General features: G+C 34.3%; 1 protein-coding gene and 1 long non-coding RNA gene across 2 annotated transcripts in view; both read right to left on the bottom strand.

Moving 5' to 3' along the window:
- LOC126976651 (uncharacterized) overlaps nt 1-11,624 on the bottom strand; it is a 150,579-nt gene extending 138,955 nt beyond the window's left edge. Inside the window, exons 1-2 of the long non-coding RNA XR_007731943.1 lie at nt 11,180-11,624; nt 9,075-9,310 (exon numbers count right to left, since the gene is read on the bottom strand). This is a non-coding gene — a long non-coding RNA (uncharacterized LOC126976651). The remainder of the gene's footprint in view (nt 1-9,074; nt 9,311-11,179) is intronic.
- Nucleotides 11,625-11,914: 290 nt separating this feature from the next.
- On the bottom strand, nt 11,915-13,975 carry LOC126976558 (mitochondrial cardiolipin hydrolase-like). The gene is made up of 3 exons (XM_050824942.1): nt 13,516-13,975; nt 13,122-13,441; nt 11,915-11,935 (listed from the first exon to the last, which is right to left on the bottom strand). The coding sequence occupies exons 1-3, from the start codon at nt 13,973-13,975 to the stop codon at nt 11,915-11,917; spliced, it is 801 nt and encodes a 266-aa protein (XP_050680899.1).

Below are 13,975 nucleotides of genomic sequence, written 5' to 3'. Positions count from 1 at the left end.
TTATTGTTTATTACCAATGCCAAAACAAGCGTCAGAATGTCAGATAAATGGGAGATGCCAAAATTCCTTACTAAACGATTAAAGACTTTATTTAATGTCCTAAGTAATGATAAATAAAATAAACTCAATTTCTTAAATTAACTGAAAATTTTCATCAATTGTAATCATTTGTGTTGGTAGGACAAGATAGACCGACGATCTGGTCAAGATCGCCGGAGTAGGTTGGATGAGGGCAGCGCAGGACAGATCGTCGTGGAAATCTTTTGGGGAGGCCTTTGTCCAGCAGTGGACGTCTTCCAGCTGATGATGATGATGATGAATCAATTCAGAGCGTATGGCGACGTATTTTATAAAAAATAGTTGTTTATTAAGTCATTAATAACTTTATATTAAATGAAATGTATGGAGTGTCGTAGTGTAGAATGATGTCAAGTGTGTAAGAAATAAAAGTTAGAAGACTTAAGTGAAATCTATCCAATAGCTTTTCCGTGATTCGCGCATAAATAAAAACCTATCATTTTATTTATATACCTCCACAACATAATTACAATTTAATCCGAAGTCTAAGATTATTTATTGACTGTATCCTGATTTAATTTCATCTGTAAATAAATCTGTATTTCAATATGTCAAAATTAATTTCCAGGTCCATACATTAGTGAAATACTTACTAATACTTCATACAAAAACTAATCTAAATCTAGCAATACATGACCATAGGTGGATTTCAAATGATTTGGCCAAACTTTTCCAAATTTAAATGCGAGTCGGCAAATGGATTAAAATTTCAGTGTCGCATAGCCAATTTGGGATTGCGATTGAATATAGAAATTGTCCGTATCTGGTGCCGTAATATACGCATTAACAGCCGCTCAACATCGCTAATAAATAAGACTCCAGAAAGCAGGTGAACGACCAAAGCAATCCCGCCACAGCTCGCTACAAAAACAAACAAACAAAGAAAAAGAGCGTTTCCCGTCTAGAGCCAGTCGCGTGTGCATAACGACCGCATCAATATGCGATGCAAACCGTAATCACCGCCGCTGCGGTGGCGGCCTCTCTGCCGGCCGAGGTGATGCTGCACGCGAAATTAATGTGCCGAATCTTGAATTGATTACCGAGTTATGTCTTGCTCAAATGCTGTGTATTCAGAATAGAGCTCTAGGACTCACAAGATAAGTCGCTTAATGCTGAATCACTATCAGAAGCGTGCAAAAAGTTAGAAAGACTGCGTTTACAGCACAGGTAATATAGTGCTTGAGATAAATTAAGCAAAACGATTGCTTTGCTAGCCTAGCTTAGCACACATCCACAGTTTAGTGAGTGAAGCTCAACCACGGATGTGCCGCAACAAGTACCTAGCTGCAAGAATGGTAAAGAATAAAATTTAGAAGACTCAATTGAAATCTATCGAGTAGATTTTGCCGTGATGCGAGCACAAATAAAAACATCTATAATTTTATTTATACCTAGTAATTAATAGAAGACAAATATCCACCCTCCGTTAAAGCTTCAAACCAAATTTTAAGGCGCTGTCAACCACGGAAGTACCTCAACAATTACCTAGCTGCAAGAAAAGTGACCATTAAATTAGTCAAGTTAATCATTATTGAATAAATAAAATAAACGATATTATTCGGAGAGGCATTCGGGTCCTTCTCTCCCTCTCGATAAATATTCTTCGGTTCTATAGAATTTAATTTAGGTAGAGTTGGTAAGAAAAACTGATTGGCTAGATAAAATAGGCAACGTTACGGCCGGCAGCGTTCCTGTTATTCCTCTGGTGTTGCAATAGAATTTGTGCGGCGGTGATCACTTAACAACAGGTGACCCTTACGCTCGATTGTCCTATTCTTCCATAAAAAAAGGCAATAGTTATTTGTAACGATTGCAATCGGGGAAGTTTCTGCCTTTCCCCTCAGAAACGTGACAGATATGCTGAACTTTTATGTACAGCATGTGTTTATTAAATGGTAATAGCCGATATACAATTTAATGCCAGTACTTTACAAGCGGTAGGCTCCTTTGTACATGATGCCGTAATCAGTGAAGCAGTAATGTGTAAGCATTACTGTGTTTCGGAGTGTAAGGCGCCGTAGCTAGTTAAAGCACTGGGCAAATGAGTCAAACTTATGTCTTTGACGAGCGCAGTTGTATTGAATTCTGAGCGGCACTGCATTTTAATGGTTAGTGCGTATCAATTACAATCAGCTAAACGTGCTGCGCGTCTCGTCCCTTATTTTCATAAAAGAATGCAAACATTATGCGAGCATGTGTGTAATCCACAAAAATCAGTCAAGCCGACGTAATGAGATCCTGCAGAGAATGTTAGACATTTCATAAATATGTTTGGATAACTGGGCGCAACAAACAATAAAGCGGCACGTGTGTTGATTGATAGAGACGAGAAAAAACGACACAACTTTGAAATGATCGCGTCCGTAACATCGCCTTAACGATGTTGTTCTTTCCTGTTGCAATTAAAATGTGAATAATGATAACTCCAGTCAACCAACTTGTATTAATGGTGGAAGGTAAGTAAAGAAACATATCTAATATATAAAATTCTCGTGTCATGGTGTTAAACTTTGAACTCCTCCGAAACGGCTTGACCGATTCTCATGAAATTTTGAGTGCATATTGGGTAGGTCTGAGAATCGGACAACATCTATTTTTCATCCCCCTAAATGTTAAGGTCCACACGATTTTCTTTTTTAATTTTATTTGACATATTTTTTAAATTTGTTTGATTATGAGTCAGCATTAATTAGTTTTCACCCAGATGGGTGATCAACAGTTACTTTTGTATCGCGATTTGAATATCGGCAATACTACGTTTGCTGGGTCAGCTAGTACGTTATATATTGTTATGTTGTGCACATTTTTTTTATATTTAAGTGGTACTTTTCGCTATGGAACGGCAGGAATATATTTTATGAAAATTCATGGTATGGGAGTGGTGCTTCTGTTACATTAAATATTACAATACCTTATTGAGATTAAGAAGGTCGAAAATTAAACTGTAACATTTTATCGAATTTGGAAATAAGTAAAAATTTTATTAATATTACAACACAATTAAATATTTAATAACATGAAACCTACCGCGTGTTTCTATTACGGAATGACTTTTTTTTTTATGATAAAGGATTGTTTTTTTGGCGCCCGGGTCTGAAATCGAGCACGTTCATTATAGTATTATTAAAAACTCAGGCACGCGACCAAATAGCAGCTTCCAAAAACTCATAGACCGTTAAACGAAATAAATCAAATATATTCCCTTTCTAAACCGCACAACGCGATTTTAATCCCTGCTCCGTTGGAGATTAATACAAATATCCGATAGCCAACGCCGCCGAATAGCCATCGTTTGCCCACAATGCATTCGCCATGCACCAGTTTTTTATCAAAGCCCCTTTTTTCTTACAAGTTTTTGTGCAAATCTTACATTCATTGTACAATGAAACCAAACCTGGATTCGCAGACAAAGCTAGGCTCAAAAACTGCGATCCACACACCTGGCCCACGAGTGGTGCAAAGAACGTCGCAACCACCACAACCCTGACGCGCATAAATCAGCTTTATCCCCCCAGAAATAGGAGTGTAATTGTTTAGCGGGCTATCCGTCCGCGTTTGGCAATCTCAAGACAGAACAAAGGCGCAGGAACATACATAATGCGGGGACTGAGTTACGGGATGTCAAACATCGCTTGGGATCCGCTCCATTTTTCATTTAAACCGAACGCAGGTGATGTTACTGTTAAGAAAACGAAAAATTCAATTATTCGCCTATTCATAAACGAAACACATTCGACATAATCCCGTTGCCATGCGGCGCGCCGCGTTCTCGAAGGGTGAATCTTCTTCTTAAGAGTTGTATTAAAACGGGCACTTCTACAAATTGGTCGTAAATTAAGGGAATGAGTGAATAATATGAGGTGAAGGGCGGCACGACTATTGTGCGTGGACGGAGTAATAAAATATACAGTATTGGAAGACATTTGGTTCTGTCTACGTGGAGTACTAAAGAGTACGATAAGTGGTACTGACAAATAGCCTCGCTTATTTACTGCATACAGGGGCAATACATGAGGTTGACTTGATTGAGCCTGCTCGTAAATTTCAATATACTATAGTCTGTATCAAGTTTGCTTAATATAAAGTGAGAGTAGCAGGATCGTTGCAATTTTTTATTATTTCTACCACTTTTTACTTATAGCAATTACATGGTACAGAGGAAATTAACAAAACACTGCCGATTAATTCTAAATCAACAATCTACAAACCAAAGAAAGCAGAAAAAACATTTTTAATTTGTCAAATGTCGAGACGGACACATTTGTTATCAAGACAAAGATTTGTTTTCACATAGTTGACACTTTAATAATTTTTGTACCAGCTACAAGCGCCTACATCGTCCAAAAAAAACGGAACCTATAGATTCAACTGATTAACTAGTTTTATAAAGTGAACATGGATAAAGGGGATCACCTACTACTAGGTGACCAGCATCTACTACACTAGGACGAGAGAGAGAGTGAGAGCATTTAAAACCGGTTCTGAATAAATACGCTAATTTGAATATAAACGACATACAATTAGCGTCGGTCAATTTGTCTATGAATATAAAATGTAGGCTTGAGTGCAAAACACTCCATTTGCACATAATCTAATATTATATTATACGTAATTAATAACACATGAACTAGATTACAAAACATTATTATGAGTTGAACAAGCCGTCCTCAGCCGAGTAGCAAATCGACTAAAGCTATTAAAGGTATGATAAACTAATGTTGTACGTATGGAGATTAAAGGTTACAATTACTGTGGTTAATGAATATAACATAAATAAATTTAACATACAAAGTGCAACGCCGGAGGCATCAGACGAACACCATCATGTTCATGAAGCAACCTGACATAAACAATGAACTCAAGCACTAAACGTTGATGCATCCAATATTCTATAATTTATACTTTTTATGAAATATTTTAACACCATTAATATATTTGATGCAGCACCTGACAAGCAAATTTGTTATGTATGTCAATGTAAAATACTGTTTTTTTTTTTATGGAAAAAGAGGATAAACGAGCGTACGGGTCACCTGGTGTTAAGTGATCACCGCCGCCCATATTCTCTTGCAACACCAGAGAAATCACAGGAGCGTTGCCGGCCTTTAAGGAAGGTGTACGAGCTTTTTTTGAGTGTACACATGTCATATCGTCCCGGAAACACCGCACAAGGAAGTTCATTGATTAAAAAGATTGATATTTGATTGAAAACAGTGGCCGTTGAGTTTCTTGTATGTTCTTCTCGCGAGCTCTACTTTTTCCGAACATATGGTAGATTCAGTATTTTCAAAGAAATATTTTAAGTTGAAAAGCGCTTAGTTTAGGCCTAATTGAATGTAGTTTATTTGACTTTGACTTTAAACGTAACTTTATTACACGCTTTTATTTAATATGACTGTTTGTATGTTTGTTTAGATCGAATAATGCAATTGCAACATGCAAATTTTCATTCTGTTATCCTCAACCGATACTGAGTTGAAGGTTTGCATGTCTCTCTGCGGTTATTCCCTCAGGAGTGAGGATCGTGTGGTGCTCGTTGGCTGAGGTTGGTTCTGTGTTACTTCTTATGATTTACCTCCAATGGTGCCTGTCCATTGCATCTCTGACAAGAGTGCAGAACTTAATCGAGGATAGGCCTTACACTTGGTCGCTTCATCTGGTAGGGAACCATCCAGGGGCTCATTTGCCTTCAGTATTTCCAACTACGATCAGATTTTCAAGGCTCTCGTGTCTCCTCTTCATAATGTGTCACCTGTGGTACCTGGTACTAAAATATGCCCTGTTAGTTCTACTGTAACTTAGATATGTTTTATTTCCATACGTTCAGTGATAATAGGCACTGCATCCAACAATTTCTTTGGCAATGTTTAATGAAATTCCGAATTCATTGACTATCGCCACTTGTCAAGTCAATGGCTTAGACATTCTCAGACTAAAAACAAGTTTAATAATTAAAACATTGTTAGTAATCAAACAAACAATATGAACAAGAAAGGTTAATGACGCAGCCGTGTATTGCTTACCAAAACAACGTTTATTCCCCACTTCCTTCATCACATATGCCCGTTTCTGGACACTACGTCCGGCCTCGACCTGACAAAGCTTATGTTTGTTAATAAAATTACATTACTAAGCGTTAGAGTCATCTACAGGTGGAGCCACGGCACTAATCTACCACATAATCTTTTGCAACACCAGAGATATCACAGGAAAGTCGCTGTCCGTATACCTAAACAATATTAAAGTTTTCATAACGCTAGCAGATTTCAACTAAACGCATAAAGAACTAATTTAAGAATATCTGTTTGACTATCTATATTTATTCTACAAACGTCTGTTTTGAGAGTGCTTAAATTACATAGCTTATTTTATATTATTGCTTTGATAAGAGGAAATATATTATAATTATCAAAATACCGATTCAATTATCCGATTGCCATGTAAATGTAATCTATGCGGGCGAGGTCGCCGGCGGCCGCTAGTATAATATAAGAAACGAGTTTTCAGTCGATAAACAAAGAAAAGACAGTCCGCACTACAGACACCTTCCAGTGGCAAACACAACAGCAATGCCAACTCTTAATATTGGTTATAATGATATCCACATAAAATGTCCACTGGTGGACAAAGACTACCCAAATATCTCAACGCGCAACGATCGGTCCTGCGCTATCCTCCTTCAACCTATTCCGGCAATCTTGACCAGATCATCGATCCATACCATAGACCCTACTAACACTGCGTCTTCCGGTACGTGGTGGCCATTCCAGAACTTTACTGCCCCAACGGTCATCTGTCCGTCGAGCTGTGTCCTTCTGCCACTTCAGTTTCAGACAGATCGTTCATGTGGAGTCAAAGAAGAGATATTAACAGTAATTTATAAAGAAAAATTGGGTTGAGTTGGTGATGCAGAAACCATGGATAAAAGCAGATTGACCAAATTAAAAAGATAATATGAAAGGAAACAACACCCAGGAAATTAGAGCTAGGCGTACATTCTATAAGCAGATACATCCCTTAAAAAAGGGGTCATGTCAAGGGTAGATAAAAGGGTCACAACGGTGGTAAATGGAAGTCTGTAATCCCTACGTAACTCTCTGAAAGATAGCTGATTATATAAGAAATGTATGTATATAAGAAAGTCAAAATTTGTCGACTAGTTTTTAACTGGGTTGCAGGTGCAGTGCGATATCGCGGTACTCTACGTCTTAGGTCGTACGGTCAGATGATGCTGGTCGGTCCGTGAATTCCTCCCATAAGAATAAATTAAAATATGAAAAGAAATTTATAATATTTCATGAATATTTCGATCCTTAACGGTTAATATTTTATGTCAATAAAAGTAAGACAGCAATTGACATGCCGAATCGATAACGATAATTGTTACCGGTGCAACCGGTTAGTCAGTATAAGTTGACAAAACCAGGGCTCTAAATTTCATGGAATTTTTTTAGCAAACAAGCCTAATTGATTTTAAATGCTGAGTGTAGATTGTATATGTAAAACATTAAGTGTATTGAAAAGCTCAGGATGCCGGCTAGATTTTGGGTACAACAGCGTCTTTTTCTGACGTGAAGCAGTAATGTGTAAGCATTATTGTGTTTCGGTCTGAAGGGCACCGTAGCTAGTGTAATTACTGGGCAAATGAGACTTCAAATGAGAACTTTTGGATTTTTCTAGAATACAGAGCGGCACTGCATTGATTACAGTGCCCATTAGGGCAGGGTGTATCAATTACCATCAGCTGAACGTCCTGCTCGTCCCGTCCCTACACTCATAAAAAACACTTAAAATCCAGAATACAAAAGTAAGTACAATACATACATGACTAAGTTACTTCTACTATGTAAGTACATACATATATTTCAATTTGTGTCCTCGAAACTCCGATTATTACCAATAATATAGTTAAATATAAGAAACTCAAATAGCAACAATTACAGTATTTTTCGTCTATGAAAAAGTAGAAATATGTATTCAACATCGTTTTTTTTACATATTATTTCTTCTAGCTAACTTTTACAGCAATTCCGTAAACTATAAAAGTTTAACAACGCACCATTACCTGACTCTTGGTCGCAGTGATCTTTATCTGGCCCTGTCTTCCCGTCAAATGAAGCAATTATACATTATAAAACGTGTTCTTTGTATTCAGTAAAAGCGACACATTTTAATGTTTCGATCAAGTTACAACTCCATGTTAACATGGAGATGTTTTTCATTTGAATTACGAACTTCCGGCAGCGTTTCCAGGTCGAATTTTAAAATCTCATACTCACTCCTTATACACCATGAACACACTAGACACTCGCATTCAATGGTTATGTGGATGTACATTCAAGAGATAGATGTTTTGAAGTGTTTCGATTGTCGATGTAGGCTTTCCATCCAGTGCAATCAGGGGTTCTTAATAGATCTAAATATACTAATATAGGTGTTATGCGTACTGCGACGGACGAGCGCGATCGTGAAAAATGGTCAGGAAGTAAAGAATTGAAGAATGTGTGAGACATTCTTTGGCTATTTACGAATGTTATCATTACATATACACGTTTCTCCTTCTATTCGATTAGAAGATTCGATTATCGAAAGAGGTTTAAGTATTTAATAGATTAGATTGACTTAAAGAAGGCAAGTTTGTTGAATTCCTACTACAAAGTACTGTGTACAACACTACATTGTACACTATACTACAACTACATGGTATTGAAATTGTATGGTATTGGGTATGCCGTCATAGTCATTATTCATATTGATCTATTGGTAGCAATTTTATTCATTTATGTTATATGTTTTCATTGAACATTTATTTATAACAAGGAATGCTTAATAATGTTAAGAATTTAACTCAATTCATATTATAACTTTCATACCTCTAACGCCACCTATCAGACGTAAATTACTTGTTAACCAAAATCTACTAGCCCATAGATGTCGCTAAAAGCATGGAAAGATTTAACAGCTAAAAGGTAGTATAGCTTAAGTATTTTACTTACCAGCGCCACCTAGCGTCGAGTAGCGAAACAAGGACAACACTTGCTCAGCAATGATTCCATCAACGCCATCTATTAGCACTGCATCCAAAACGCACTTTATAAACACCAAAGCCTCACTGCACAAATTTCATTCAATATCATGTACTATTTACACAAATCACTAAGAAAAGACGCACTGTAGAACTTTTTACAACACATTTGCACTGTATCGGGAACTGTTTGAAATTTACTAATATCTGAAAAAGAAAATTATAAATTAATACTTTTTTAAGAGTAACATATACTAATAAAAGGAGAGCCATTTTTTCCTTTGATAATACTTGGAAAACTACTGAACCAATTGGAATAACACATACATGTTTTGGATAAGGTTTTAGTGTATAGTTTTGTTTTTATACTTATCCAGAACCTTTATTTTTTAGAAAGACCTATATATTGACAATACAAATAATTCAGTCAATGAAATTTATTTATGACAATAATTCAAACAGTGAGTTTTGAGAATGGGTTCTTCATTTATGTGGCAAAACAATGTTTGCCTGGTCACTTGTAATAAAATAAACTCATAACATAGTACGAAATAAGCATTGAATATTTTTTTAAAGATTTACTTAAAGAATTCTTACACATTCCAAAATAATTTTTGTCTCTCTGTATGTATGGCCGAGCAAAATGCAAAACCTACTGATTCGAATCATAAACCTACATTATTGGATTTAATTCCAATTTTAGAGGAAACAAGAGGTCAGTTAATTTATTATTAAGATGTGGTTTTCTTTATGGCTGTTAATTAGACTCATGTGTAAAATTGTATGTATTTTTTTTTAAATATACCTCAAAATTATTCAATAAAAACATAATTTATGAGTTACCCTGTACTTTTTACAATGTTAAATATTTATTTTGTTTACACAACACAGTTTTAAGAAGTTGAGAAGATGGAGGTAAGAGGGCAAATATTGATTTCATTCATGAACAAAGATCTAGAACAGAAATGAAAATGGGCAGGATATATTTTTGGATGTATATTGTTTAGTATTTCCTTTTTGGAATGTGCATGTAATTGGGTTAGTGTGAAGTATTGGATAACTAAAACACTCAATGATTAAATGTAAAAAGAGATTGAAGACATACTACAACCTACTTATCCAATTTCTGTCATTTTGTATTTAAATATAGGGTTTGTAGTGACCTCATATTTTGTGTTTTGTGGGAATTTGTGTGACAGTACAGAGATTAAAGGCATCATTTAAACAATATAATTAAAATTTTCATATTTTTAAATCTAATATATAAAGTTCTCATGTCACAGTGTTTGTCGCCAAACTCCTTCTAAGCTGCTTGATTTTTATGATATTTTTGAAGAAAGTTTAGAAGAATTGAGGATAGGTTGTAAACTATTTTCCACCCAATTTTTTTTTATTATACCCTGAAAAGAGTTTAATTGCAATATTTTTATAAATTTATGTATGGAAATACAATGTTTACTATAGGTAATATTATATAAGACATTCATTTAATTGTTAAATAGATTGCACAGATCTGTGTTTCAATAATATACATGCCATATGGTACCAGAATATATGGTATGCTTCACCTCTCTCAATATATATGTGAATGAAGTATGTTTGTAAAAGATAATTATATGCACTATTTATATTAAAAACCCAAAAATACATTTTCTTTTGATTTTTCTGATTATTACATGTATATAAAGGATATACTTAAATGGATAAGGGGGACCAATTTGCAGGATTTTTTTATATTAATAGAAGTTGTTTAAACAGATTCTATAAATGTTAAAGTATTTAAATTAACTAAATACTAACATGCATATTAGGCATTCATCAATGTTTAAAATACTGTGATCATATTGTAAACAATTAGGATATTACTTATTTGAAAAAGATATTAAATAACAAATGAAGACTGTAAACATTATTTAAATTGAATATTGTGCCTAAGAATTAATCTTTAGGAGGAAACTTATAAATAAATAAACATAATGACCTTCCCCATGTGTCCTTTGGATTGTGCATGTACATGTGTCATTATCTTATGAATTTAGAAGGCAATATTAACTATATAAATAATATTATAGTTACCTTAAGCATTCTGTAGAATACAGTACAGTTAACAGTCACAGTTTTCATGATAAAATGTTTATAAAAAATAACCAAAGTGCAACTATCAACCAACCTAACACTTATGGAAAATGTTGTTTTTTACGCCAATTTACACCTTTTTGTCATCAGGCGACCGTGTATCTAAACCTCAAAGGCTAAAACTATAGCCTAAATCACTTTAATAAACTTAGTTTTGCACTTAAACTGGGAAAAATATAAAATAAAATGCAAGCACGTGCACTTTGTATGCACCTATTAGAAAGTCTTAAAAAAAAAATTGTGATACTTTTTGCAGATTCTCTAAGGAGTATAATACTTCAGTTCTTTATATTGATTTTAATGCACCGAATAAAAAAATCTTATAACCCAATAATTCAAATTATTGAAGAAAAATTAACACAAAGAAAACATATGATCGATCGAAATAAAATTTAGGTACTGCACATGGAATTGTCTATGGCTTAAAATGTCAAACTGGAACTGAACTAAAGAGCGAACTGTGAACGATTTGAATTTTTTTTTGTCTATTATAATAATATTTACTCGAATCTCTAATCTTCATATAAAACAGGTATAAAATATATTTCTTCATATTACTTTATATATTTTACATGATATCTTAATGGTATTCTTTGATTGTAACTGATTAAGAAAATAAAACTAACGTACCTTTATATGTTGATGATAATGATAATAATTACTTCAAACACTTGGTCATGCTGCAGAAATAAGAATCTGAAAACAGATATGTAATTTTAATGATTGATATTGTATTTCTATTATAAATTCATATGGTAAATATGTTTCAGTAAATGTAAAAATATTCGTATTAATTTTAATTTTGCAATAAAAATGTAAATTTTGTTGCACATGAAATTGTAATTTATTTGTTTAATAAAAATATTATTATGTTTCCTGTGTGCTTTATTCTACGGTGTAGTGTAGTATAGTTTATTTGTATATACATAAGGAATGTCTACTACATCTGCATGTCTACTAAGTAGGTGGATAAATGGGTATAGGGTCGTCTTTGGTTTGTAAGTAAGTGTCCAGTAAATGCTTATCGAAATAAATATTTTAATTTAATAAAAATCTTTTCGTAGTTTATAGGATCAGTTATGTCAACATATCAGCGTACATAAACCAGTAATTTCCTGTATAAGAATTGTTTTGATTTTGAGGTTATGTTACATTTTATCAAACAACATCAAAACCCGGGTTTATTCCTAAAATGAAAACTGGGTGGTAATCATTGGATATTATTATTATATGATATATATATTATCATCCAAAAGAACCCATCTAGGCGGCACGCCTGGCGGTCCATGGGCAATTTGGTTTAAGTCAAAACATGTTATTGCTATGTATTATTTTTACTAAAAAGGAAAAAGTAGCTAATGAAATAAAATGCGTACTATCACTGATTGGGCCAATAGAATTAAATAATTATTTTCAATTTTATCTTCTACTGCGATTCTATCGGTACTGACCATACTCGCGTGGTGGACAGTATCCTGTGGAAGTGGGTGTGGTAATCATCCCCAAGCCACCATCAGTTTCTAGTTCTAGAAATGATTAGGGAATGATTACCTTTTCCACTACCTTGGGAGTTTGTCCAAAATACAAAAAATATGTTGAGGTTTAATGGTAACCAAGCCACTCGAAAAAAATGTGTCATTCATACAATCTCTTTTCTGGCCTCCCTTAGAGAATACATTAATACACAAATTTTTAAATAAGATTTGAAAACAAAACATTATGAACGATGCGGGAATCGAACCCACGACCTCTCGCGTTCCGTGCGAGTGAAATCATCATCATCATAAAATCTTGTATGCTTTGTTCAACTCTCAGGTTGTGGTTTCATCTACATTAATAATTAATTCCCTACAGATTAATATTTTCTATGAATTATACTTACAGGTTCATCTTCTACCCAAAGACTTTCGAATTCCGTTTCGAATTTATTGACTATATTGGAATGAGATGTAACTATTACACTTTCATGGTTAGAGACCATTGCTTGAGTGGACCAATTTAACGACCCAGACATAACAAATCCTCTTACTGGCTTGGCTTTTGATGGCTTCACATTTTGTTTAGCAAATCGTGCATGTACATTTAATTTTTCAGCATAGGCTTTTAGAATACTTTTGCGTCTGATTGCTTTCGGACCGTCAATGATGCAGAATTTATGATGCATTAGAATGTTTTTCTTATTCATTTGCACTTGTATGAAACCTGAAACAAATAAACGTCGAATCAAACCTCTTATTTGCCACATAGTACATCATAAAATTAACTGTAATACTTACTGTATTCCTTTAATTTTTTTATTTGTGATGGTGGAGTAAAAGCTATATCACTATCAACAATAATTCGAACAAGCACATGTTTCTGTCCCAATCTTATAATTTGTTCAGATATTTCATTACTTGTTATGAGATACATACAAACATCTAATGTTTCTCTTGCAGATTTTATATATTTTATTAGTTTAAAACAGTTCAATTCTCTGCTTTCACATATTTTTATATCCTTATTAGTTGGGACTCGTACTGAGTGATGAATAATACTATCCGAAAATAATATCACATCATTGATTTCTCGTGTTTTGTTGATTATAACATCGCTACACGCGTCGTCACCTACAACCTCGGTGTCAGACTTTTTATTGAAGTTATAAATGTGTTTGTAGAGCTTTTTCACTACCTGGGAAGCGACGACGATGGTAGCTGTTGATGCGATAATAATTTTTGCAGTTTTCCAATCCAT

The sequence above is a fragment of the Leptidea sinapis genome, chromosome 41 (assembly GCF_905404315.1).
Source record: "Leptidea sinapis chromosome 41, ilLepSina1.1, whole genome shotgun sequence".
Classification (NCBI taxonomy): Eukaryota; Metazoa; Arthropoda; class Insecta; order Lepidoptera; family Pieridae; genus Leptidea; species Leptidea sinapis.
The sequence above is the reverse complement of the archived record's forward strand: the minus strand, read 5'-3'. Positions and strand labels throughout refer to the sequence as shown.